This window comes from Pseudonaja textilis, chromosome 12 (genome assembly GCF_049901715.1).
Source record: "Pseudonaja textilis isolate UNSWEBS1 chromosome 12, rPseTex1.2, whole genome shotgun sequence".
Lineage (NCBI taxonomy): Eukaryota > Metazoa > Chordata > Lepidosauria > Squamata > Elapidae > Pseudonaja > Pseudonaja textilis.
Window position 1 is genome coordinate 20763095 of NC_142001.1, and position 27247 is coordinate 20790341.

At 51.1% G+C, this 27247-nt stretch overlaps 1 protein-coding gene across 7 annotated transcripts in view; it reads left to right on the forward strand.

The window, feature by feature from the left end:
- KLHL13 (kelch like family member 13) overlaps positions 1 to 19870 on the forward strand; it is a 39048-nt gene extending 19178 nt beyond the window's left edge. For all 7 annotated transcript variants that reach the window (XM_026716633.2, XM_026716636.2, XM_026716637.2 and 4 more), the window contains 6 exons: positions 7614 to 7755; positions 8678 to 8810; positions 9016 to 9212; positions 11042 to 11837; positions 16129 to 16242; positions 18464 to 19870. In XM_026716633.2, coding sequence (XP_026572418.1) covers positions 7614 to 7755; positions 8678 to 8810; positions 9016 to 9212; positions 11042 to 11837; positions 16129 to 16242; positions 18464 to 18951 — 1870 coding nt within the window. In that variant the 3' untranslated portion in view covers positions 18952 to 19870. The remainder of the gene's footprint in view (positions 1 to 7613; positions 7756 to 8677; positions 8811 to 9015; positions 9213 to 11041; positions 11838 to 16128; positions 16243 to 18463) is intronic.
- Positions 19871 to 27247: the final 7377 nt, after the last annotated feature.

Here is a 27247-nt window from a genome sequence, read left to right on the forward strand (position 1 = left end):
CTCCTCTTTGTCCGTTCCGTTTCTTCTCCTCCACCGCCACCATTCCGGTGACAGGTGTTGTGCTGCCTGGCGTTCCTTTGTTGGGTAAAGCGGGCAGAACGGAGCCGATTCCCAGCCTTCCCTTTCGGTAGCCCCTTTTTGAAGTTTCGAAGTGGGGCTGCTGGTCTACAGGGCAGATCTGAGACGGCTAAACTCCAAAGCTCTTCCTTTTCCCAGTTGCTTTTCATCATGAGATCCAGTGCTAAAAACGCCCACCACCGAAGTGCTGTCTTTTTCGGGACTGGATGTGATGGGTGGGTTTTCCGTGGTAAAATACCGGCTGTCAAACATCCAGGTTTTTTTTAATCCAAGTAATTGTTCCTCTGGTGAGATTCCCTTTCATCTCTCAGAGTCAAAATTCAAACACTGGCTTTGCAAAAGAGCTGCAGCTCAAGATTTTAGACTTGTGAAGGACGGGCTCACGCTTTTCTTGGAGGAGGGATGTATTTCTGGCTGGGGCTGAGCAAAACCACCTGGTATGTGGTAAAAGGAAAACCAAGAAAGAAAGTAAACTTGACTTGGGTGATTTTGCTCATTATTTCCACGAATACTGCGATCCAAATGCCTTTTATAGCTTTTATGTCTGAAAAACATGAAATAAATCTCCACAGCCTTGAATTTGGTATTCTTAGGTCTTGTGTGAATGAAATGGGGTATTTCAAACGTTTGGATTTTATATTAGCCTGTTCATAGACAAGTCATCCCCTCATCTAAGATTTTGGTAGAGATTTCCACCTGTCTCTTTGTTTTTATTTCACATTTTATATTGTGAGGCATGCAGATCTTTTTGCTGCGAATTGCTTCTTTATTTTTTTTAAAGCATCTCACAAACTTTCAGCATTTAATAAAGAGCATTTTTCCTAGATCTGAAACATGAAAGGAAATTTTACACTAGTGTTGAAAGACGAAAGACAGGCATTTGTCCAGTCCATCTGAGTTAGGAATGGAACATTTCTGTTAATTCAATATATGTCAGACCAGGAACTAGAAGGAGTCTCGGAAACAAGGTAGTATAGAAATATGTGTCTTAAAATATATTTGTTAAATAAGTAAATCTTTTTTTAAAAAAAAAGCCCTTTCATGTGGAGTTCAGGGTGTATATTCCATAATGATTTATGTAATTGCAGAGCTCAAACATACTCATCAAGTTCATTTGTTTTCTTTAGCAAAATATATGCTGCACTTGATGTACAGACCAAAAAGGTTTTAAAATCTTAAGGAAGAGGCTATATTGGTAATTATAGGTTCGGCACAGTTTATCCTTAAGAAGACTCAGAAATATTTTTAGTCTTTATGAATATGAAGTGCTTTAGGATCCATTGTCCCAAGCACTATAGGTCCAGTTTTCTATTGCTTCTTCTCTACCCACCCCCCATTTCGCCCAGTTTCCCTCAAGCAGGGGAATTCCATGTGTGTGTGTGTGCATGCTTCTGTGAGCCTTTAAATCTAGAAGTCAAGAAACAAGCCACCTGAAGTCTTGTTTTTGCATTGTACGTTTTGTGTAATTATTATTATTTTTTTTGAGAACAAAAAGTTTCCCACATATGCTTTGAGGGATCCGTTGTGTGGTGCCCACCTAAAGGCAGAAGACCTGCAGTTGATGATTGATCTGTGGGCATCAGGGTCCATGCTGAGATCAAAAGATCAAGTATTGGGAATTGGATTTAATGAGCCCCATATTTCACTAGTGTCCAGGATAAAATTCCTGTTCTGCACACAGCCAAGTATGAATTTTGTAGGAAATTGGGGAAGGGGCTTGAGATCCCCCTGAGTTAAGAGTGTCGTATGGAAAAGAGGCAGGATCCAGCTTTCCTTCAAGAGAGCTGCCATGGTTGTGTGATGTGGGGATTAGATGTAGGCCAGGGGTTGCTTCCTATGTGAAAACTTCATTGATTGGGGGTTGGGGCGGGGAAGGGCTAAACAGTTCAGGTCTTCTTCTCCTTGGCCCTTAGCATCCTGGTGATGGGGCTCGGTCGGTACAGGTGGTCCTCCTTGACTTACGACCAAAACCGAGCCCAACGTTGCTGTTGCCAGGTGAGACCTTTGTGAAGTGAGTTTTGCCCCCATTTTACGACTTCGTGCCCCAGTCGTTAAATGAATCACTGCAGTTGTTAAATTAGTAACCTGGCTGTTAAGTGAATCTGGCTTCCCCCATGGGCTCGGCTTGTCAGAAGGTCGCAAAAGGGAATCCCGTGACCCTGGGGTACCTCGACCGTCATACATACGAGTCAGTTGTCAAGCGTCTGAATTTTGATCCCGGGGATGCTGCAAAGGGCGTATCTGGGAGAAAGGCTCACAAGTCACACTTTTCAGTGCCGCTGTAACACTGAACGGTCACCAAGCGAACTGTTGGAAGTCGAGGACTAACCTGCAGCTGAGTGGATGTCCCTAATGTCACTTAACCAGGGCAAGTGGCTCCGAAATTCTCACCTGTGAAACCAGCCGTGCGTCTCTCTCTCTCTGTGTGTGTCTCTCATGGTTTCGATTGTGAAATCCAAGACTCTGCATTCAAGCCTCTGGTGTGCGCCCAGATGAGGGATGAGTTAGTGGCCCTGGAGAACCAAGATGCCACCCAGGTGTCCCCTGGTCCAATTCACTTCTAATTTTGGCCCCGAGGAGCATTGCAGTCAAGGGCAGTTTGAGCCGGAGGTGGGTGATTTGCTTCTCAGATTTTATTCTGGAGCGGTGAAATGCGCATGGAAGGCCAGCTCTTCCCTCTTCTCACGGGGATCGACTCCTGCCCATCTACTCCTCTCTATCTGCAGAGATGATTGTTCCCATTGTGGACATCTGCTGCAGAGTTTATTTTTATTTTTTTTAGATAACTCCCATTTGGGCCAAAGCCTTGCTATCCCCATTACACGAATCCAGCGTCGATTCTCTTGTCTTGCACCAAGCCAAGGACCCGATCGGGTGTGTAAGGCAGCAGGCTCAGCGCTGCTCTTTTGGGGTCCCACCAAGGAAGAGGCATCGTTTCCACAGCCTGGCCTGTTTCTTGTGGTGGGGGGGTGTCAACATTGCCTGTCCTCCTCCAGGTGCAGTGTTATTGCAGCGTGTCAAAGATAGTTCCAATCACCTTCTCAAAGTAATCATCCCTTCAAGCTAAGGTAGGCAAAAAAAAAATTGGTCAATATAAATCTTGGAACTGAGTCTTGCATATTTTGTTGTTGTTGTTAGAATTTTATTGCTCAGCAGAGTCCCCAAAGAGTAAGGCTGCTTGTCAGCATACTTAGGACCAGAGCAGAACCTCACCTAAAAAGATGCGGCTCCCTTTCTCACTCCAGTTTAGCAGATACATTTTGTTCTTGATAAAGCTTTCTTTTTCCCCCTTCACAATTAGTTTGCCCTTGGGCACGAAATGCCAGCTGAACCTCTTGGAGTTTGCAAACCTTCGGAGTAGGGTTCCAAAGAGCTCGTCCGTGGGGACACACTGCGTTGTATCCTCACCCTGCAGTTGGTTGGGTGTAGTTGCACAGTCCCTTTTGTTCGTTTTGGTGGATGAAAAATGAAGTAGATTCTGCCCTAAGACCGAAATTCAGTCTTTCAGGAGCAGCAGCAAAGTTTTGGGGCTATCAGAGGAAGCTTTGGTTCTTTCCAGGGTGTGAGGTTATCTGAAAACCTCCTCTTGCATTAGCTGTGCCAAAGAGGTTAAGTAGAGGTTGCTTTTTTTATCTGTTACCTTAAAAGGGTTTTATGGGTTTATTTTTTGTTCGCTGTTTGTTTGAAAGGATAATGTTTTCATTTGTAAGTGGCTTGTTGTGTCCACAGGTGGAAACATAGGCTAGCAAAACATGTCATGGAAGAAGGTTGCTCTTAGCCCCTTTCTGGCGCAGTTGGTGGGAGCACAGGGGAAGCGATCCCTTGTGCCACCCTGGACGGCTTTTCCCCCCGTCGGGCGAGGTAGCCCTTCTTCAGCCATCTTTTGGCCTCCTGAGTTAATCCCCGGATTCTAATTCTTCCTACTTTTCCATCAGCCTCTCGGTTTTTGGAGATCGCTGCTAGATTTGGAGCCTGCTCTGGATGTCTGGAAAGAGAAGATCATCTAAGCTGCTCTGAATATTAATGAAATTGAAAATGCAGCAGGCCACTGTTTTGGATTGCTCCCCGATAGCCCTGAGCGCCTCTGATGGGCTCCTAAGCACTGAGAAATCCCAGGATCTGTTCCTCCGCCTTCCTTCGCAGGAGATGCCAAAGGGCAGCTTGGACCTCCTTCCGCGTTAGTGCCAGGGGCCTCCTTACCCGCCTCGTCCTTCTGCAAAGCATGGATGGCGCTTGACGCCTCAGGAGAAGATGGTTTCGCCCTTATTGAAGCATCTGCTGTGCAGCTTTGGAAGTCAGAGCCCACGGAGGCTTCGGGCCCTTTGAAAGTGAAGCGGGTGGACGAAGATGCCGCCAGCCGGCCCCTCCAGCAGGCTCGGACCGGAGGAGGAGCTTAGGAGGGGGGACTGGATGGGGTGGCCCCCCCCCCCCGAAGGCATCTTTCACTGGAGCTCGGTGGCTTTATCAGTTCTTGGGGGGAGGCGGGAGGATCTAGTGTGGGATTTGGATGACCTGGTGAGGCTACAAGGTGGCATTTTAACCTTTTTTCCGCCAGGCAAAACAACAGAAAAACAAGACTAAAATACCTCTCTGGGGTTTTGCAGTTGGAACAAAGGAAGCCACCTTCTTAAACTGCACTCAGAGCGAAAAGCAGGCTTTGGGTTTAAGCGTGTGGCTTGAGCTGAGATGGAGTGCTTCTAAAAAGGACTCCGGTACCTTTTACTGTCCACCTGAAACTGGGATGTACAAAAGTAACCAAAGCGTTTCACGGTTCAAGCAAAGGGGGGGGGAAGGGAAACGGGGCATGGGAGGGCAGTGAAATATAGGATCACTAAACTGAACACTGGTTTTATTTCTATATATATATGTGTGTGTGTCTGTGTGTGTGTGTGTAAAAAAATTGGATCAGCAAGATAGAGAGACGTGCACTTGCTAAAAAAAAGTTTCAAGGAGCTGGAAATGTGTGCCCAAGCGGTTGTGCAGCTTTGGAGTTGAATCCTTGTGATGAATTGCTTTTTGAGAGTTCCCAAAATATTTGCGAGCTAGAAACGGATTTGTTTTTAAAAGGGACGGAAAATTCCTGCAGACGGATTCTCCGTCCTCTCCCTGCCCAAGTAGGTATTTGGATCCTCCTTTCTCCCCCGGCCCCCCAAGCCTCGGATTCTTTTTCTCTGTAAAGGGTAGTCCCGATTCTCACAGAATTTAATGCGGATTAAACGTCCAACAATTCTCTTTTTTAATATAATGCCATCTATTGGTCATAGCTATGGGAATAATTAGAAGGTTAATTAACTTTATGAGGAATTCTTGGAAGCAATAGTGGTTCAGCATTATCCCCAGAAAAACCTAATCAAGATATTTACTCTCCTTATTAACTCATTATTTATAAGGGTTGGCGTGTTAGCTTTCATGAGTGCCTATAAAACACCCTTGGTAAATATATCTAAGCTGAATATCTCTTCATTAAAACTTTAGGGTTTTTTTTGGAGGCATAGTTAGCGTAATGAAATGGCTCAGGTACTTGAGGAGATGGCCTATGGTGGAGTTTGGGTCTTTGGGTTCCACAGCTCTCCAAGGGGGAGGGGGTTGCTGGTGTTGGGAAGCAACACAGAAGAAGGTTAGATAAGTAGGGTAGATATTCCCCTCGCCCCCAGAAATGCAAGATTTTTGTGTACTGGATAAAGAAGCCTCCAAATTTCCAAACCCTACTTGTGGTCGGGAAAATTACTGTTGATTGCAGGTATGTCCAACCTTGGCAACTCGTGGGACTTCAACTCCCACAAGTCCTAAAGTTGCCAAGATTGGACATCCCTGGTTTATCAGATCTGATCTAGTCCAATATTCTATTAATATATATCTTTATGACCTAATGACCTTTGTGGACTTCAGTAACATCTTGCAGTGATTCTGGAGGAAATGCTCACTTCGTGTTGAGTTCGTTTTCTTGCAGTGCACCCAGAGAGATGCTTTGGTCCATATTTTATCTTTAGCTGCAATTGTGTAACGGAGGCGGGCTTGAACCTTCGGGAAAGCTAAGGTTCAACCTGTAGATGAGAACGTGGATGATTTCTGTCCAGCTCGGGTCACAGGAACCCAATCCGATTTGACTCAATATATTGGCATAATTTCTAACCATCAGAAATTCTTTCTTGTTGCTGCTGGTGTCAAAGGCAAGTCTGGGCACTGTCATAAAACAATAAAATAATAAAATAACATAAAATAAAATAACAGGCATCCATCCTATTTGGAAGACCTTCACCTTTAATTATTCCACCAATAACTGCCATCTGTAATTTGTTTAAATTTTTTCCCTACCTCTAGTGGTCTGAATACACTAAAAGAAACAGATTTGGGATTTGGGGCTGTGTAAAGATTTGTGCAATTAATCAGGATGTGACATGAGACATTTCAGGGTATTTATGGGTTGCTAATTGTAGTGCACAGCAGCATATTCAGAAAGAAGCTTTAATCTTCACAAATCCTTGTGGTGAGGAACCACCTGGTCACATCTGAAATAGAAACTTGCTAAATGTGTTCTGCATTTCCATCCTGTGTGTTCCATGTATTTCACACCCATATATCAAACTGCCATTTCTCTGTAGTCCACAGTGCTTGTTTAGAGGTGTTTTTTTAATGACTGATCTCCAAACAATTTGTGTTTTCACCCCCAAATGTTCAAGTTTCAGAAATTCCTTTAAATAGCCCCCATGTTCTTACTCATTGCAAATAAACAGCAGCTGCAAACATAACCTGTCAGAATTATTTTAAACCAACTCTGTGTTTAATTAGGATTTTTTTTAATGTAGGCAGGAGACAATTGGTTTGCTCATATTTGGGGGAGCAGTTATCCTGCTGAAGTAATTTCTGAAACAACTTTTGAGGCCGATGTTTTCCCTGCATGTTGAGAGATAAGATGTTTTCTGAAAGAGGCTGCAAGTTATATTTAAACATTATGAAATGGAGTGGACACTTTCATGTCAGCACGTGCACAGAAGGCGCACAAATTACTGAATGTAATGCAATAGCCCCGAGCTTTTTACGGAGACAGGTGCCGTAAAGGCATCAGCACGTCATACACAGAGCACTTAAGATCTGGACAGACAGAACATTTGCTTGTAAATCCCCCCCCCCCACTTCCACCCCTCGGTTTCCTATTCAGCTGCAATGAACCTTTTTGGGGTGCCTAAAAGGGGGAAGGCTTTTAAACCCCAAATCTTGAAAACGGGATCAAAAATTGCCAACCATCTTAATTAACAGGAAAAATGGAAGAAAGTTGTTGGCTGCTTGCAACGAAGGCTGAATTCAGAAGGAGAAACTGCCCGTTTTAAACATTTAATGACAACATTTGCTGTAGCTGTACACATTGGGTTAGGTTCCCTTTGAGATTGGCTTGCAGATCCCTGCATGGTCCTGCGTTGGTGGTGATGGTGGTAGCAGGAGGAACAAGCAAGCTCTGACCGGAGGCCCTTTGCCTTCTTCCCTTCCTTCCTTCCTTCCTTCCTTCCTTCCTTCCTTCCTTCCTTCCTTCCTCCTAGATCTTTGGTTGAAGAGGAAGAGCCTCACATGAAAGTGACTCTGGGGAGCAGCGATATGGGCTTGTCTGCTCACCTGCAGGCGTCAAAGGCAGGAACCACCCGATTCTTCACCAGCAACACTCACAGCTCCGTGGTCCTCCAGGTGAGTGCACGCCCGCCAGGTGAACGTCTTCCTTCCGTTCCGTGGGGGAGAGTTTCCTCCAAGGACTGGTTTGTTTGGCGGTGTCACTGCAGCCCAGGTCAGCAGTGGAAAGGAAGCACAGGATGGGCCCCCCTCCTTGGTCCCGGAGGACTTCCTCTCCCTTGCTAATTAAACATGGCGGTCGGATGGGGGCGTGGCTGCTTCCCCCTGTGATTGAAGGAGGCCCGAGGTTGACCTGGCCCAAGCAAGAGGAGGGAGGAGGGAGGCCTTTGGCCTGTGAATTATGTCCCAACGCCTTCTGGGGAAACTGCCTGTCAGTACCAGCGTGATTGCTCTTCCTATCCTTTCTGCTTCCACTGGCCTGGAGTGTGAAAAAGGCAGCTTCATTATCTAGCGGCCTGCTGTGCAGAAGTCCAGGCCCATCCTCTGACTTCGGCTCTAGATAGCCGCTCTACTGCCCCTCTGGCTGATGCTTTGCGTTTGCAGTGGACACGAAATGAGGCCAAACCCCGTGCCTGGCATTGTGCTCTGCCACCAACTAGGTGGCAAAGTAGGCTAAACACGGCTCTCTCCCTGGGAGCGTTTGAAGGAGTGGGAAATTGCTGGGTGGGCAGGCAGGCCTGGGGAAGAGCTGCAGCTGGTGTGAGAACGGGCACAAAAGCTTTCTGAAGCGGATGGCCGGGCGGAGCTGATGCCCCAGGACCCTGCCTGTATTCTGGGAACATCAGGAGGAGCCTTTTGTTCAGTGGAGGAGCCCAGTAATCCCCCTCTGGCTGGCAGGAGCAGGCCAGCCTCCACACCCCCTGGGTTCCCCAGGGAGGCTGAGCCTGGACTGCTCCAGTTGCGTGGGGCTCCCCGTGGGCCAGCTCCTCGTTCAGTGGGGAGGGAGAGCGGAGCTGACGCCAGCGGTTCTGTCTTGCAGGGTTTTGACCAGCTGCGCCTAGAAGGGTTGCTTTGTGATGTGACGCTAGTGCCAGGCGATGGAGACGAAGTGTTCCCTGTGCACAGGGCTATGATGGCATCCGCTAGTGATTACTTCAAGGCCATGTTCACAGGTAGGGCTCCCTGCGGGTGGGTCAGGTGCCACGCAGGAACCACAGAGGCCACGCGGACACCCTCTCTCTGCCTTTTCCTTTAAGGGGGGGGGGGTTGTTCAGTTAACCTCAGGGGAGAAATGCCATTCTCTCTGGTTTGGAAGAAACTCTGCAAGGAGGCTCGGACTGGCTGTAAACCTAAATTGTGTCTAACTTTTGTTCCCAGGTGGGATGAAAGAGCAAGACTTGATGTGCATCAAGCTTCACGGCGTGAACAAAACAGGTTTAAAAAAGATCATTGATTTTATTTATACGGCGAAACTTTCCCTCAACATGGACAACCTGCAGGACACTCTCGAAGCGGCCAGTTTTTTGCAGATCTTGCCCGTGCTGGACTTTTGCAAAGTGTTTCTTATATCCGGGGTAAGAGAAACGTAGGTCCTGATCTGGCCAAGGGTTTTCCCCAAAAGAGCCGGTCCACGTCGCTCGAATTAGACCAGGAGCAGCTCTTGTGCGGGGCAGCTCCCCACAAAGCACAAAGCTCTCTCGCGCGCACTAAGCACCATTAGTCCTCGTCCTGGGTGCCTGCCGTATCCCACCATTAAATTCACCTTTAGGTCGGTGTGCTTCGTAGGAGGAATGGCGAGTGCCGTCTGTAAACTGTTTCGGAATAGTTCTGCAAATGGGACTCCTGGAAGCAGAACCATTTATCGAAATAAATACATCTGCTCTGCCAAGCGGGAGGTTCTCAGCTGGGAGAGATCAGAAGCTGCACATTGCAAATTGCTTTTGACTGCAGAGGAGCGCTATTTTCAGTTTCGGTGTCTATAACAGCTGAGTTCCTCCGGAGAAGGTGCCACGCAGGCCTCACCCGCAGCCTGGTTTGGGTGACTCCTTAAGGTGGAAATAGGGGTATGTATTTTGACGGATGCTCAAGGATTAGAGTGCGGTTTGGAGAGGCAGAGGCGGCCGAGGTATTCTGCAACTTGCATAGATTTTAAACAGATTTAAAATAATAATAATAATAATAGGATATCTAATGTGCACCTTTTTGGAAACCAGTGGGTTTTTAAAAGATGGTACCATCCAAGTCACAAATAATGAAAATACCAACCATTTATACCAACCAAGGAGGGGAAAAGGGGATTTTCTCAATGTTGGGTTTTCAAGATCCATCAGTTTTAGTGACTGTGGCCGAGAGCTGAAGAAGAAGGAACCGAGCCATTAACTCGGAGAGGAAAACGTGCCCTTTTTCTTTCTCAGGTATGCGACCCTAGAATCCGTTAAGTCCTGGTGAAATACGAGTTGAGACTACACAGCGTGGTGACTTTCTCAGCCTCATCAGCTTTAAGATGTTGAGCATGCAGACTGGAGGATTCTGGGAGTTGAAGTTCACACATCTTAAACCTGTCGAGGTTGAGAAAAAACTGATATGGAGTAAGAAAATTCAGGATGTCTAAATTATGGGCCTATCTGAATGTGAGCCTCCAGGGGAGACCCAAACAGAGGAAGGTCCGTGTCTTTTATCCCTGGATTTAGCAACAGGGCTGCAAGATCTGCAGTCTCTTGGTCCTCCGGGAAAACCTACTAACTTCCGACGTCTTTGCAAATCATCTCCTGTCTCGTTTCTGCTGCTGCTGCTGTTTCAGTTTCCAGTCTTCAACTGGGCTGCTTGCAGCTGATGTCACCTTCAGTTGCTCCCACCTCTTGCTCTTCCATTTTAGCTGCCTCCGACCCTTCCTGCCGCCCCTCCAACGCTTGTCTACATTTTGCAGCTGAGAATTTCCAAGCACCTTTCAGGGAAACCTGATTTAGGTTTTTCTAATCTTTTATTTCCCTCCTGCAAGTTCAGTATTAAGAGGGAAAGTCCGAAAAGAGTCTGCTCTCTTGATCCAGCCCAGCCCAAATGGGGGGGGGGTTCTTCAAGGTAGCATCCCCTTATGGAAACAGATGCAGTCTTACTTGATAACAACAGGCTGGAAGCTGGAGAAGGGCACCAGCAAAACTTCGGGCCAGTATTTCCAGTCTGTGGTAGCTCCAGCACTTGATGTTCCGTGCGCAGAGAGTTGCGGAGGGAATGAAAGCCTTGTGCCGTGCTTCTAATGCTTCTAAAATTGGGACACATTTTGTCTGTTTTGACACGCTGGGGAGTGGCTATAAAGCCCGTGGAGATGGGGAATACTGTAGGTACAGGTAGTATTAAATCACCGTGCAGGTAAGCCCTTCTGTGCTAATAGGTGGTCTCTTCCTAGGTGTCCTTGGAGAACTGTGTTGAGGTGGGGCGGATTGCCAACACGTACAACCTCACCGAAGTGGATAAATACGTGAACAATTTCATCCTCAAGAACTTCCCAGCCCTGCTAAGTACAGGGGAGTTTGTGAAGCTCCCCTTCGAGCGCCTTGCCTTCGTCCTCTCCAGTAATAGCCTTAAGCACTGCACCGAGCTGGAACTCTTCAAGGCCGCCTGCCGGTGGCTGCGCTCCGAGGAGCCGCGCATGGAATGCGCCGCGAAGCTGATGAAGAACATCCGTTTCCCTCTGATGACGCCCCAGGATCTCATCAACTACGTCCAGACCGTGGATTTCATGAGGACCGATAACACCTGCGTCAATTTGCTCTTGGAGGCCAGTAACTATCAAATGATGCCCTACATGCAGCCGGTGATGCAGTCGGAGAGGACGGCCATCCGTTCGGACAGCACCCACCTGGTGACCTTGGGAGGGGTCCTCCGGCAGCAGCTGGTGGTGAGCAAGGAACTGCGGATGTACGACGAGAAAGCGCACGAGTGGAGGTCCCTGGCCCCCATGGACGCACCCCGATACCAGCACGGCATCGCGGTGATCGGGAACTTCCTCTACGTGGTTGGTGGGCAGAGCAATTATGATACGAAAGGGAAGACGGCGGTGGACACGGTTTTCAGGTTTGACCCTCGCTACAATAAGTGGATGCAAGTGGCTTCCTTGAATGAAAAGCGGACCTTCTTCCACCTAAGTGCTCTCAAAGGACACCTGTATGCCGTGGGTGGTCGGAACGCAGCCGGAGAATTAGGTAAGCTCCCTCTCAGGCAGAGAAGCTAATCAGGGCCTCGCGGTCCATTGTCAGGCGGTTCTCTGGCATCAAGATCTATTAGGCCAGAACGTTCCCACCGTCTACGGAGGCGGCTCGACCCGTTGGGAGAAAGGAGCGGCGCTTTAGTCAGACCATCCCTGGCTCTGTGGGGATTTAGTAACCGCGGCATGGTATATATACTAACCTGTGTCGTATTTTTAAAGGGGAGTCTTTGGAAATAATAGCAATGGGGCTGCTCTATATTATTATGGTAATGCAGAGTTTAATTGTCTACCTTCCCACATGCCAAGGGGAATAATGAATGGGCCTGTTTGCTTCCGAACAAAGGAATTGTGTATTGATTTTATGCAGGTAGTGCTGATCTGAATTTATTTTAAGCTTTTTTTGTCTGGCGTGTGAAGAATTAAGTGCTGGTGGCCGCCTCTCTTCGTCCGGCCTGAGCATGCAGGCTCACCTCCTGCCCTTGTGAGCAGAGCAAGTGTGAAAAACATCCCCGGGAGCTGTTTTCAACTCCACTCGTGGAGGGAGAGGACCCTCTTCAGGGTGGCTTTGAAGGGCCCTCCTCCTGATAATTTAGCACCTTTTATAAATCCTGGATGTCGGCAGCCGTGTGTCTCCATCGAAGCTCTCTAGGCGAGCAGCTCCCCCGTGGCAGCCTGACAATCCTCCTCTAATTTCTTCCCTCTTGATACGATCTGTCACTTTTCAGTACTTGTCTTCAGGGTTACCTTGAACAGTCTGTGGGCTGTTAAATAGTTTGCATTGATTTCCATAATGAGCTGGATCTCTTGGTAGGGAAGTCAGTCTCTGGCTTGGCAGCCCTGTCCATCCTTGGATTGAAATCGTCCCTTCCTTTTTCGTGGAGTTCTAAGACTTCTATTTTTTTTTCACTTTCGCTACAGATTTCAAAGGCCTTCTAATTTTTCCCTCTTTGAAAGTCTAGAAAGGAAGAAAGACGAATAATGTTTATTCATTATTGATAATGTTTAGATGGCAGGGAATCGGATGTAGCATTCTTGGTGCAAAAACACATCCAACGCATGGTCACGTGGCTCTCTGGCCTTACCCGACTGCCACGCTTGAGAATTTGGCAAGAAGCATTTTTGATGGCCACCTGTGGTTGAGGGTAAGCGCAATCGACATCACCGCTGACATGCGAATATTATTTGCTTAAGATTGAAACGATAAGAAACACGGACGCGGCAGCTCAAAATCCAACAGGCGATTCTATGAAAGTTGACGCTTGGAAATAATCCCCAAAGGCAGGAATGATTAAGGCTTCTTAAAAAACGCCGTCTAGATGAAGCAGAAATGAAATGCTGAGGTTTGCTGGTGTCCCCAAAATTTGAACAAATTGGCTCCTGTTGCCCAGTAGATCTTGTTTTAACATGGAAAAAATCACAGCACCATAAAAATGGTATAAAAAGCATTATAACAACAATAACCGTAGAAATCTGCCTGACTTATGGAATATGGAGGTGTTCTTTCTGTGGTTTGTGGTGCTAAGGATTGACCTTGAGGGTGGCCAAGATCTTGTCTAACACGTATCCTCTAATTAGCAAGATCGTTCCTAAATGACGTTGTGAACTCTTGGAGTCTGTGGGGTCCTTCAGGTCACGGTTGCCCCAAAGATCCTTTTTCAGGAGGCAATTGGACTTCCTTGTTTTGTTTCTTTTGAAGGCATTTCTCATCCAAGAAGCTTCTTCAGCTCTGACAGGATGGTGGGGAATGGAAGGACTTCTATTCCTTGCGCACAAAGCTGGTCATTTGCATCCTTCCGGAGGGTCCTTGAGGCCACTTGGAAGTTTGTCTGTGTCCTCAGGGTCACCTGAGTGGTGCAAATGGTTCCTACAGTCCACAATTTTTTCCTCTGGAAATCCATTCCTCCTCCCATACCATTCCAAAGGTGTCCATCCCAAATTGTATAGCTAAAACTCTGTAGAGCGAACCAGCTCTCTGCAAGGAATATAAATCTTTCCATTCCCCACCATCCTTTCAGAACCGAAGAAGCTTCTTGGGTGAGAAGCGAAATGTCTTCAAAAGGAAAAGAAGGAAATCCGGTTGCCTCCTGAAAAAGAGAAAAAAACACCTTTGGGATAGCGAACTCCTGGCTTGCTAGGGAGCTGATAGCTGAGTGAGCGAGTGGTCAACTAAGGGGCAAATGGAGAGGGTTCAGGACGGGTCAGAGGTCTGGAGGAGGATGTTGTCCATCCGGTCGGCTCTCAGTGATTCTATGGACCGGCCTCTCCACGTCTTCCAGTCTTTCGCTCCTCCTTTGAGCTTTTCTGTGGTCGGGTCTCGATGCTCCGGCTGGGGTTCAGCGCTTGATGGGCTCCCACAAGTCTCACCTGGAGCAGTGAAAAGGACTTTTTGTTCTCGGCCCTTGAGAAATCCAGCCATTTGCAACTCGGCTGGGAATGGTGACCCGAAATGGAGGGCCTTACATCTCCAGACCCAGTTTGATATCCCTGATTATGTGGACCTCTCTCAATTCGACTTTTGAGTAGGATGTCATACGGAGACGGCTTTGGGTGGCCTTGGAGCGTGGCCTGAATCGGAGCCCGGCTGGGGAAACCGAGGCCTTCCTTTGCCTCCGCAGTCCCACCCGGAACATTTGCGGTGGAGGTTCCGTGCTATTCCCAGACGCCCAAGCGCAGTGCAGATCTTTCAGTCCCCTCTTTCCCTGGGCCGTAAGCTTGGCGTTGTGGTGTGGATAGGCTCATATTTTTAGAAGCTCGGAGGGTGTGAAGATGTCACTGCCTCTGACTGCAGCAGAGGCCCCGGGCCGGATCAGGTGCTAGCGGGATGCTGCCCTGGGGAGGGAGTGGATCGAAAGTGGGAGGGGGGCAGAGGAGGGTTTCCAGCCATCATGGCTGCCCTGAGTAGTCTGGGGAAGCAGCCAGAAGAATACCTCCGGGGGGACGTGGAAGCGGCTTCTAAGTGTAGAAACCCGGCTTGTACATTCACTCATGACCTGCTCCCACACCCGTGGCCAGGTCTCGTGGAACAGCCAAGGGGGAGGCGGTGGGGAAGGAATCCTTCCCTTCCTGGCGGCTCCTCTGCGTTGAAAGAGCTGCAGGCCATGGGCTCCCTTGGCAATTTCCCAAAGACCTTTTTAAGAAACAAACAAACAAACACCTGGGATTTATTTTAACGCCGGTTAATGTTTAGCACAGTGGAGGCTTGGAGTTTTTCTGCTCTGCCCCTGAAGGTCCCGGCTTCTTCGCCTGCGGTGTGCGCAGAGGTTACTGACACGGTTAAAGCCTGCTTCTTGGAAAGGTTTAATTCTTGCTGGCTGCCAAATCGGTGTTACGGAGGAATAAAGCAAGGAAGATCATTCCCAGACGCACGTGTTTGTGTGCGTGTGTGTGTGTAAAAAAGCAACTTAGGTTTAAAAAGGGGTGGAGCTTTGTTGAGTTTTTCGACCGATACAGCCGCCCCGCAGGAGCTGCCCTGATCCTATGGCTGCTCCCTCCGCATGCCTGTGCTTCCTTCAAAAGGAGGCAAGAGAAACTTTGCTCCGTGTCCATTTTCACCTCAGTGGACTGAAAATAGAACGGGCAGAACCCCGTCAGAAACACGAGACCGGCAGAGAGAGAGAGAAAGAGAGAGAGAGAGAGAGTCTGTCTCCGACACTGATGGCCAAATCATCTGTGAAACAGTTTTGGTCATGAGGCTCATGTGGGAAATAGATCCACGAGGGCAGAGGATTCTGTTCAGCGCCCTTTCCGAAAGAGATGGCTGGCAAGGGAGCCTCCTTTGCCCCAGACAGCCGTCCCCAGAAGAGAGGCTGCCCCACAGCAGAAGCCGCCCCTTCTGGACCACCAGACCACCAGAGCCAGAGAGGGCAGCTTTCGGGGGTCGCCTTCGTCCTTCCTGGCAACAGAACGGCCTTCCTTCCCCAGGGCTGAGCGTTGGGGGCCATGGGTATCATTCAGCGATTGCAGGCATGGACCCAAATCCAGGGAGTCCTCGGCTTATTGCCCCAATTGAGCCCACAAATGTCTGTCGTTAAGCGAGATGTTTCTTGAGTGAGCTTTGCCCCATTTTACAGCCTTTCTTCCCACTGTTGTTAAGAGAATCGCTGCAGTTTGTAAGTTAGGAACACGGTTCTTAAGTGAATCTGGCTTCCCCTCGGACTTGGCTTGTCAGAAGATCGGAAAAGGGGGAAATCAGGTGACTCCCTGGGGCACTACAACCGTCGTAAGTATGAGTCAGTTGCCAAGCCTCTGAATTGTGATCCTCTTTTTTTTATTGTTTTTTCCAATAGCCACGGTGGAGTGTTACAATCCCAGAATGAACGAGTGGAGCTACGTGGCGAAGATGAACGAGCCCCACTATGGCCATGCGGGGACTGTCTATGGGGGCCTGATGTACATCTCAGGTGAGCCAGCCCGCCCATCAACCCTTTCCCCACCCAAACCACACCTGCCGACCTCCAGTGCCAGGTGTCTCTTTCCCTGATGACCCAGGGTAGGATACAAAACAAACACAGTCACAGACAACAGGTGAAGCCCCTTTTATTCCTTCACTTTGCTTCCAAGCTCCGAATGTCTTTGACTGGAGACAAAAAAAACTCCCACACAAGCAGTTACAAGGAGGAGGAAATGTCCTTTAAATTATAAAGAGTAAAAAGCAACACAGACCAGGCAAGATAAGGGCTGGAAGATATCCACAAAGATCAGAACACACACTGGGAAGGATGCCAAACTCAGAGAGGAACCGTAAACTAGAAATATTGCCACGCTTTGTTTCCAGCACTGGCCCATACGCATGTCCGTCCTCTTGTCCAGTTGTCACAGCTGCAGTCCATGGAGAGGATCAAGGCCCTCTCCTCCCGAGGAGACCACGTCTCTCCCTTATCCTCTCTTCCCTGCGTGCCCTAGGATGGAGACGGGATGGGCCTGGGTCCTCCTCTGACTGCCCAGCCGGCCTCTGCCCTTCCCCGTCCTCCTCCACAACCTCTGGAGCCACACGTCCACTCCCTGTCGGCTGTTCCTCCTCTCTCCCTCGGAGTCAGTCCCCACCCGGGGCGTGGCACTCACTCTCAGAGAGACCCGACTTCTCTTTCCCGCCTCTTGAGTTTGTCCCCCAGACGGTTCAGACGAGGTACGCTGTTAAATCCCGGACTTTCCTCTTGGACATGCAGCTATTTCAGCCGGCCGTGATAGCCCCACCTTTAGAGAGGGAAATCCAGCTGATTGTTTAGGATGCACATTCCTGATCGGACTTAGAATCACAGAGTTGGAAAGGGACCCTGTAGGTCATCTAGCTGGGCGGCCGATCTGCTAAATGTCCCCTACTGGGAGAAATGGCTCCTTTTCAGTGGGATGGGAGGTTCCTCTGTATGGGCCCAGCCAGTCCCGCCAGTGGGTGAAAGCCCTGGGCGAAAGATTTGAACCCCAGGCGTTGAGCTAGGGGTCTTTGGAGCCCAATCCCATGAACCTCGAGGGGGAGTGTGGGGAAGGGGGGGGATGAGGAGCCAGAGAAGCCGCTTGGGGCTGCCCCGGCCCCCAAAGCAGCCCCAGAGCCCATAGGGCAGCGAGGAAGGTGCTGGATTAGGAGCCAGGTGCTGGTCCTGCCTTCTTAGCCACAGAGGTTGCCAGACTCCCCTCCCCCCTTTCCAGCCCCCCCCCCCCCATGACCTTGAGGTGCTAGGAATCTTGGAAGCAGACAAACCAGCCGTGTTTTCCAGCGAGGAGGAGGAGGAGGAGGACAGAGAGAACACGCTACGTAATCGGTTGATTCTCTTTGTCTGATTCACACCCACCTGCCCTGCTTGAAAACCTGGGAACATCTGCGCCAACAAGATGCCTGTCCCCCCCCCCCGTCCCGAAAGAAGTTGCCTTGGGTGGGCAGGTGGGGTGGGGGGAGGATACCTACGTAGCAGGTGGCCTCCCCCCCCCCGCCTTTCAGCCCTTCCTCTGACTCAGGTCTGGAGGCTTGGCTGAGATCGGCATTCAGGGGGCTTCATCCATTTAGCGGTGGGGGGGTGAGGCCCTTGCCTGCTGCCCTGGCCCCCCCTTTGCCCGCTGAGCTGTGAACGATACGGCCATCTGAGTGGGGAAGGCCGGACGGTGAGATGGGTGGCACACACAGGTAGTTCTCGACTTACAACACTTCATTTAGTGACTGCTCAAACTTACAACAGCAGCATTCCAAAAAGTGACCTAGGACCAGTTTTCACAGTTACGGCCTTGGCCGCATCCCCACAATCATGTGATCCAAATTCAGGCGCTTGGCAACCGGTTCACACTTACGACCATTGCTGCGTCCCAAGGTCAGGTGATTCCCCCCTTCTGCGACCTCCCGACGAGCAAATCCACGGGGAAGTCGGGTTCACTGAACAGCCGGGTGTCTAACTTATCAGCTGCAGGGACTCACTTAACAACAGTGCCAAGGAAGGTCGCAAAATGGGGCAAAGTCACTTGACAGGTGTCTCGCTTAGCCACAGCAATGTCGGGCTCGATTGCGGTCGTAAGTCGGGGACTACCTGTGGGCTTGGATCGAGAGAGAAGCTAGGGTACTCTCAAAGGCTTTGGTTGACCCTAGGGCTCCCCACCGGCCATTGATGGAGTGTCTGGCTTTCCCCTCCCCCCCCCCAGGTGGCATCACCCATGACACTTTCCAGAAGGAGCTGATGTGCTTCGACCCCGACATGGACAAATGGACGCAGAAGGCCCCCATGACCACGGTGAGGGGCCTCCACTGCATGTGCACGGTGGGCGACAAGCTCTACGTCATTGGGGGCAACCATTTCCGGGGCACCAGCGACTACGACGACGTGCTCAGCTGCGAATACTACTCCCCCACGCTGGACCAGTGGACTCCCATTGCGGCCATGCTGCGCGGCCAGAGTGACGTTGGGGTGGCTGTCTTTGAGAATAAGATCTACGTGGTGGGGGGCTACTCCTGGAACAACCGCTGCATGGTGGAGATCGTTCAGAAGTACGACCCGGAGAAGGACGAGTGGCACAAGGTCTTCGACCTGCCGGAGTCTCTGGGGGGCATCCGGGCCTGCACCCTGACGGTCTTCCCCCCCGAGGACAATCTAGCTTCGCCTTCGCGGGAGTCGCCTCTTTCGGCGCCTTGAGAGCGGTCCCGGGGGGGACCCTGGCTCTCCAGCTGCGCCCCACCGTGGCTCTTCTCAGCGGTTTTTTATGGGGCTCGCCCTGAAGCTGTTGGCAAATAACGGGTGGGGGGAGTCGGGGGAGGCTCCGAGGAAAGATGTGGTGGGTCCACGGGGAGTTTGGTCTGGGGAGTTTCTCGCGGGAGTCCTGGAAAACGCTGCACTCCAAAGGCTCCGCGGAGGAGGAGGAGGCGGCGGCGGCAGGGCCTCCCTTTGGTTTTTAACTTGCAGGAGAGGGAAGGAAGAAGGTGGGCTGAATGGCAGGTGCAGAGCCCCCTTGCTAAGCCTGGAGGGGGGCTTCCTCATGGCTGGGGAGGGGGACCCCCCCCTTGGCCCCGGCTGCCTCCTCCCCCCCCCCCCCTTGAATGAATGGAGCGTTTTAGACTTCATGTCCGCGACTCAGCATGAAAAGGCCCTGCAGGAGTTTGGAAGCAGCGAAGGAGGTAGAGGCACTTGAGGTGACCTTGGATCTGTACATGGGGGGGGGGCTTCCACTCCCCTTGCCACCCCCCCCATTAAAAAAGCAAAGCATTAACTGAGGGTTTCTGTTCTTTTTCTCTTTGCCTTCTCTCCTCGCTCCCCCCCTCGCTGGGTGATACGGGGCCTCTGGGTGGCCTGGCTGCCCAGTGAGAATCTCTGCACTGGGCTCCGCAAGAGACAAGGGCTAGGACTCTCTCTCTCTCTCTCTCTGGCCAAGCCTCTCGGCCTCCGACCAGGCCCTCCCCTCCGGCCAAAAGCCCACCTGTGTGTCCGCCCCCACCTGGGCTCTTCCGACCCCTCCATGCACGATCTCAGTCCAGACGACGGTTATTCAGCACAAACAGAGGTTGGAGAGCTCAGACTCTGCCCTGTTTCCTTTTGTTCAATAAAATCTTCACCTGCACTCAGTTGGGAGTTTGTTCTTGAAAGGAAGGGCTCCTGGCTGGCCTCCCCGCACTCCCGTTGCCAGGTAACACTTGGTGTGTCGGTTGCGTGGTGTGTGGGAAGCGCCGCCGGCTGGGCTCCCGGTTCTGCAGGAGCTTCCACAGGGGGAGGCTCGGCCTACTTTGGCCCCAACGCCCCCGGGATGCCCAAACCCAACCGGTGTAAGGGACAGTCGCCACCTACGAGGGGGGCTTGGCCAGGCTGAGGGGAAGAGGCCGGGGGTCTGCGGTTGGCTGGTATTGCAGGGCTGGGTGGGGAAAGCGAGGGGGGCTCTTTGGGGGGCCCAGGCTCACCCAGAACACCCCGTCAGGGGTGCTACTCAAGGCCACAGGCTCTACTCGGGCCTTGCAGTGTGAGGGGCGTCAAACTGATCCAATAAAATGCAGAGGTAAACATGACACCGTCCCACCCTTGCTAGTTCCTCTCAGAGCCCTCCTTCCTCCCTTCTCTAAACGTGGAAGCTTTGGGTTTTGTTGCCTGCAATGCAGAACCCGGGTCAGCTGAGCTTACGGTCCAGAGGGGTCTGGCTGTGCGCCAGCTCTTGGCTGGTGGCAACGGCGGTGAGCTTGGCCGTCTAGTTGAAAAGCAGAGCCCGGCGGGTGCAGCTGGGCCAGGCAGGTGGCCAAAGCCAGGAGAAGGCTGGTCCTCCAGACGGGGAAGACAACCGGGCCGCTCGGGAAGGAGGCCGAGGGTTGTAGCTTGTCCACACCAGGAGGAGGAACCGTTTCTCACCTGTGGAATGAATGGCAGCCGTTTCTGCTGTCACCTTCAAGGCCAGGATAGGTGGGGCCACTCTCAGCCTCCAGTCCCCTTTATGGAGTTGGGAGGCTCGGCCTTTTTTCTTTTTCTTTTTTTTTTTTTTTGCAGATGTTCAAGCCAGGAGTGTCCAAACTTGGCAAGTTTTAAGACCTGAGTTCTGGGAGTTGGTCCACAAGTTCCCATGGCCTGCTTGGAGCCCCCTTCCTCTCTCTTTCAAAGGGGCTCTGCCTTCCCTTTCTCCTCCGCTCATTCCTGGCATACTCAGCTGCTCCGGGAGGGTCCTGGGTTGAGGAAGGGGCTTCTGCACTCCTTGTCTATTTAAGCCCTTCCAGTGGCAGCTGTTTCCCTGGGGGGGGGAACGGGGCTGAACGCAGCTGCAGGAGGCTTCTGGCCCAGCGGTCGACACCCGATCTCTCGGAGGTCTGGCAGGGAGCATTTGGGAGCCTCCCTTGCGCTTGGTCTGGTTCGGTACATCCGAGCGTTCCTGGGTGGGGGGGGGGCGGGGTTGGATGTTCTTGGTGGATTGAGCTCCCGAGAAGCCCCTTCCCAGGAGGCCTGGGGGTTAGTCGACAAATCCAAAGGCACCAAGGAGAAGCCCTTGACTAATCTTGCTGTTCTAGCTCCTTTCCGCTGGAGTGACAGCCTTCAGGGGCCACTGTTATTATCCAGGGTTTTGTTCTGAAAAATCCCCCTGAACGTGGCTGAGCTTTGAGCAACTTGGTTTCCCAACCTGGCAGTAACTGTGGGGTCCAGCATCCTGGCTCCCGCTTCTCCAACTCTCTCGGTCTTGTCAGCCAAGGAGCCAAAAACAGCCGGATGCCAGGAGGGGATTCTGCATTCCCTCTGGGACGGGAGCCAGAAATGTTGCCCCAAGTCATCCAGACAGAGAGAGTTGGGGTCTAATTTAAACGTGTGTGTGTGTGTGTGGAGGGGGAGGGCAACAATGCTGGTGGGAGAGGGGAGAGGATCCGGGAACAAGCCCTAGTTTCTTTCAAATGTCAGTCGAATTTTCTGCTTTGTGGGAGCAAGGAGAGTCGGCTCATGAAAAGAACGGCTGCCTTCGGCCAACCACCATCTCTGCCCTCAGGAAAAGCAGCAAATGGTTTTGGGGGAGGGGGTGTCCATCCCTCTCCCCATAGTTTGGACGGTTGTTGAGCTTTGCTGGGAAGACAAAGCCACCGAGCACCAGCGCATAGGGCATCACTGGACGTTGGCAGCCGCAAGGGAGGGAGGGGTCCTTCCAAAGAGTACATGCAGCCAACGGGGGGAAACCGATTCCCCGCTCGGCAAGGCGGGGGTTCAGAAAGAGCAAGAAGACCTGGCAGGTTAACAGCCACCCAGCTCAGGAGTTAGATAAACCTAGATTCATGAGGGGAAGCGGCCTTCTGTAACGTAGGCAGGCTTCTTCTGCAAAGTCCCCTTTCCAAAGAGGGACGGAGAATGGGGCAGAGCGGAAGGATCAATCCATGCGAGACCCACCAGGAACTGGGGCGAGTCCAGCTCACGTATCTCCAGCCGAGGCTTTGCTGAATCCGAATAAGCTGCGTAAGGAGTTATGGAAGTGGCCAGCTGATGTTCTCATCCAACCCTGCTTCTCCTCCAGCTGCCAAGAGAGGCACCATTTTTGTACAAGACGATTTTTCATCCTGAACAGACGATGCCAAGCTTCATTCCAGGTCACGGGCCTCGGAAGGGTGTTCTGCCTTTTTCCAGCACCGAACCCCCTTGTGATGAGTTTTGCCTTGATCTTTCCAACCTTCGTTAGATATTTCTCTCTCATCCCTTCCCTAGGGTTCTGGTCCTTCTCCTCACTTACCCACCTTTCTCTGACCCAGCCCCAAGGCATCCGAGAAGGCCGTGCATTTGAAGAAGAAACACATCCTCTGCAGGAGCGTCTGCATTTCCAGGAACTGGGATCCAAGGTCTAGGATCAGTTGGATTCCTGGAAGGTCTGGATGATTGGTGATGTTCCAACTTACGTCGATCGTTGTGTTCCAGAAGACCCTTTCTTGAGGACCAAGGTCTAGGATTCTTTGAAGCAGTGGAGCAGCCTCACGGGACCACCTGTTGGAAGACTGGTGAGCTTCCTTCTGCAGTTGGTGGACACCGGGAGACCAACGGTTGGATTAGATCGGGGGTCTCCAACCTTGGCAACTTTAAGACTTGTGGATTTCAACTCCCAGAATTCCTCAGCCAGCCACAAGTCTTAAACTTGCCACGGTTGGAGACCCCTGGATTAGATGATCCGGGGCCCAATTTTCTTCGGCTGTTGAGTGGCTAACTCGGCTGTCCGGAAAGGCTGTTGGGAGCCAGGACTGATCCGTGTGTCTGATTCCTGAACAAGCTTTTTGTTCCTCGCTGGTTCTTCCTGCTGGGAGCTAACGCCAATGTCTGAGCTTGGGCTTCCGAGGGAAAACCAGCCATTCGATTTATCATCTTTGTTGCCTGTAGCCTCTATTTTTACCCCCTAGGTCTCAAAAGTGACCCCACTCTGTTAAAATGGATTCCAAACCACGCCAGCTCCGAGCGCTGCAGGTATCTGCACAGTTCTTCCTGCCCGTTTATTATGAAAAGGCTCAAGATGGAAGACTTGGCCCTGATGCCGGGATGATGTAACCCACTTAATGGAGCCTCGTTGCCACCGGGAAAATGCTAACTAAAACGAGATTTGGGGGAGGGTTACTTAGAAGAGCCCCACCCGCAAAAGACTTTGGAGATTGAATTCCTGTGGGATATCTGGAGCAAGTTGGGCGAAGCTAACCTGGGTGTGGATGAGCCCCTGTAAAGAGGGGGCGAGCGTGGAAAGGCGTGGCGCATTTGGGCTTCCGCTGCTGGCAAGAGCAGCGGTTGCAACTCCCGTTTTCTTCCCGTTTCTATTCCGTGGGATAAATAAAAACGGTAAGCTAAACAGGCGGATGGCAATAAAGGAGTGGTGGAATCTGGGCATTGTCCTTTGTCCTGGGTCACACATGGTACCAAATCCCGTCACTTGCAGCTTGTACATATATTTTGGGATAGAGGGGGCGGGGGGGGGGGCTGCCTCTGAAAGGGCCCCCGGAGGTGATGTCCTCTTTATTTTTGTAACTCTCCTCCCTGGATTGTAGGCAGAGGTGGGGAGGGGCCTCACCAGCTCGTCTTATGCTCTCTGCTGTAGCAGGTGGCAGCATTTAGCTTGGCTGATACCCGAACTAAGCAGTGCCAGATCTGCTTAACGAGTGGAAGGGACACCACTAGGAAATCCCAGGACTTTAGGAGAAGGCAGGAGTCCCTGCTGGAAGAAGGCAGGAGCCTTGTTGGCAACACTAAGTCCTGGAGTCTGAATCCACAATCCAGAGCCTGCAAGTCCCCCACCACAATGAAATAGAAGATGTTTGTCCCTAGTACAGCCGAGCTCAGCTTGGCGCTGCTCCATCCCTCCCTCCCCCCCCACAATGCTCTGAGATTTGTGGGGGGGGAGAGCAAGGGCCAGCGTCCTCTTTCCGGCCAAGCAACCCCTCTGGGTCATGGCTTATAGGATTCCCGCCCAATCCTGACGTCATTCTCCCGTCAGGCCACAATAAAAGTGGCTGACTTCCAGTTTCAAATGTCAGCTTTTATGGGTGAGGTGGGGAGGGATGGGGGGGGGGGCTGCTTGTCAGCGGAGGCCAAAAAGAGAGGAAGGAGAAAAGGAAGAGGAGTTTGTGGGGGTGGGGAACTCCGGCAAGTGGGGGGCAGGAAAGGGGGCGACCTTTCCCTGAATGGCTCGGCTGGCCTTTGCTGACGTGGGTTTGCATCATGGGTGAAAAGACACCCAGGGCTTTGTTGGCAGGGGGAGAGGGGGAGGGGGGGGCGCCTCAGACGGATGGCAGCAATGGGGCTGGAACCAGGAGAAGCCCCCCCCCCCCCTTGGGAGCCAAGGGGGCATTGTCGCCTCCTGCGTGTTCTCGCTCTGGGCTCAAGAGCCTCAATGAATACTTCAGCTTCAACCAGAACAACACAAGAGCACACAATGCACCACACCAAACTTGATTGCAGGAAATACGACTTCAGTGACAGAGCAGTCAGTGTCTGGAATCCTCTACCTGACTCTGGGGTTTCTTCCCCAACCCCCCAAAACTTTAACCTTAGACTGTCTACTGTTGACCTCACCCCTTTCCTAAGAGGTCTGTAAGGGGCGTGCATAAGTGCACCAACGTGCCTACCGTCCCTGTCCTATTGTTTCTTTTTCTTTTTATTTCTTTTATTTTCCTTATATGTATCCATTTCATAACTATGTTTATACTTATACCTGTTACCTTATAATTGCTTGACAAAATAAATGAATGAATCAATAAATGAATGAATGAATGAATCAAATGAATGAATGAATGAATGAATCAATCAATCAATCAATCAATAAAAGAAGGATTGAACCAGAATCCTGGAACCAGAGGCCGCCTCGTCTCCTTCAAAGTGCCACGCTGCTGCCCATTGCATCAAAATATTGTGGCACGAAAAGCAAACGCCACCATTGTTCCTTGTGTGTGCCAGTTAACTGCTGGAAATCGTGCTTGCTCCCTCCCTCGCATGCACGCCCTCCATGCACTCTTGACGTAGACCTCATGCGATGGCGACATTGAGCCTCCCGTGTTACGCCGGCATCTCTGGGAGAGGAAGGAGGGCTCGGCAGATGGTTTGCTAACCAGGCAGGCGCCTCTGTGGTGTGTGGGGACTAGCCCGGCCTTGGGAAGCGTGTGCACCCTCCCTGAAGGACACAAATGTCTCCTTACCAGTGGTGGGATTCAAATTTTCTTTACTCCGGGTTCTGTGGGCGTGGCTTGCTGGGCGTGGCAAGGGAAGGATCCTGCAAAATCCCCCTTCCCTCCCCCCCCCCACTGACCTGCTTTCCAGCTCTGTTCTCCTGTGCAGGGCAACCAAAGGAGACCCAGCCGATCAGCTGGGACTCGATGGGAGGCAGAGAAGATGGGGTTGGCGGGACCAATCAGAGGTGGGATTGGCCGGTTCTCTGAACCACTCAAAATTTCCGCAACCAGTTCTCTAGAACCAGTCAGAACTGCCTGAATCCCACCTCTGTCCCTTGCCGCACCCTGCCTTCTACGTGGTGCTCTCCCCGTTTGGCCAAAAGGGGAGTATGGTCTGACGGACGCTCCATGTTAAAGGGACGGGGTCAGGACACGTCTTTATGTAAATGTCAGCTGTGTGTTTTGAGGGCTGCGGAGAGGACAGGAAAGGGGTTTCCTGTCTCCTTTCGCCTGTGTTATCGTCTGGTCCAGCTGCCTGATATTTAAGGCGTCCTGATTTCCATTCCAATTTTCCTCTCCTTGCTTGAGCTAGCAAGATCTGACATTTACTTCGGCACTGGCATAAATCATGCGATAAGAGGCCTATATCAGCAGGATGGAATAAAATTCAACCTGCATTTCATGATGTCTTTGTCACCCTTTAGTCTACGCAGGGATGACCTTTGGAAGGCAGCTCGGAGCACTGACTTTTTCAAGGTAGCAGTCATGTGAAGACGGCGGGAGTTACTCAGAGCTTGAGAGAGGCTGGTGGCCTTGCAGACAGCAAGCTGGTGACAAACTCTGTTACATAACTGTGCAGTGTAAGAACACTTTGGGGCGTGAAGCTTCCTGCAAGGTGGACTGTGGTTTGGAGATAAGGCACGGAATCTCTGACTGGCCTTTAAACTTGACAGGGCCTCTGACAGCTTGGATCAAAGGATACTTTCTTGAGGGTTAGGCCATCACCCTTCTGATCATGTAGGAATGAACTTGAGAAGCCCTTAATGTGTTGTGAGAGGAGTACAGTTTCCTCTAGTGCAGGGGTCTCCAACCTTGGCCACTTTAAGACTTGTGGACTTCAACAAGCAAAGCTGGCTGAGGAATGCTGGGAGTTGAAGTCCACAAGTCTTAAAGTGGCCAAGGTTGGAGACCCCTGCTCTGGGACATGCATGTGAGTTCCGCTTCTCTGTAACCTGATTGTCCAAGGGGGCCATCTAGAGTCCCACCATCCCAAGTTGAACTTGACCAACTGCCAGTGGTTCTGTCATCCTAAGATGGATAGGACCATCAGTGGCCTCACCATCCCAGGATGTTCCTGACCAGGGGTCGGATTCTACCAGTTCGCACCTATTCTCTAGAACCGGTTGTCAACATTCTAAGCAGTTGGGAGAACCGGTTGTTAGAAGAAATTACTGGCCTAATCCTGTAAGGAAGGCAGGAAGGAAACATTCTGGGGTTGCTTACAGAAACTGCCTCTCCGTTAACCCTTATTACGTTCTTGGCAGGACAAGACTTCCTGTCTCAGGAACGTCACTGGAGTTTTTATCCCCTCCTTTGCTGGTACTTTGCTTGTGTGGAGTGACCATTCAAAGTTACAGCAGCACTGAAAAAAGTTACTTATGACCACTTTTCACACTTACGACTGTTGCAGCATCCCCAGAGTCAGGAGAGGCCAGGCGAGGAGATGCGTGCCTCAATGTGAGGGATGTTGAGTTGGCCACGCCCAGCCAATAACATGACCACCAAGCCACGTCCACCCAGTCACATGACTACCAAGCCGTGGCCACCAACTAAGCCACGCCCACAGAACCGGTTGT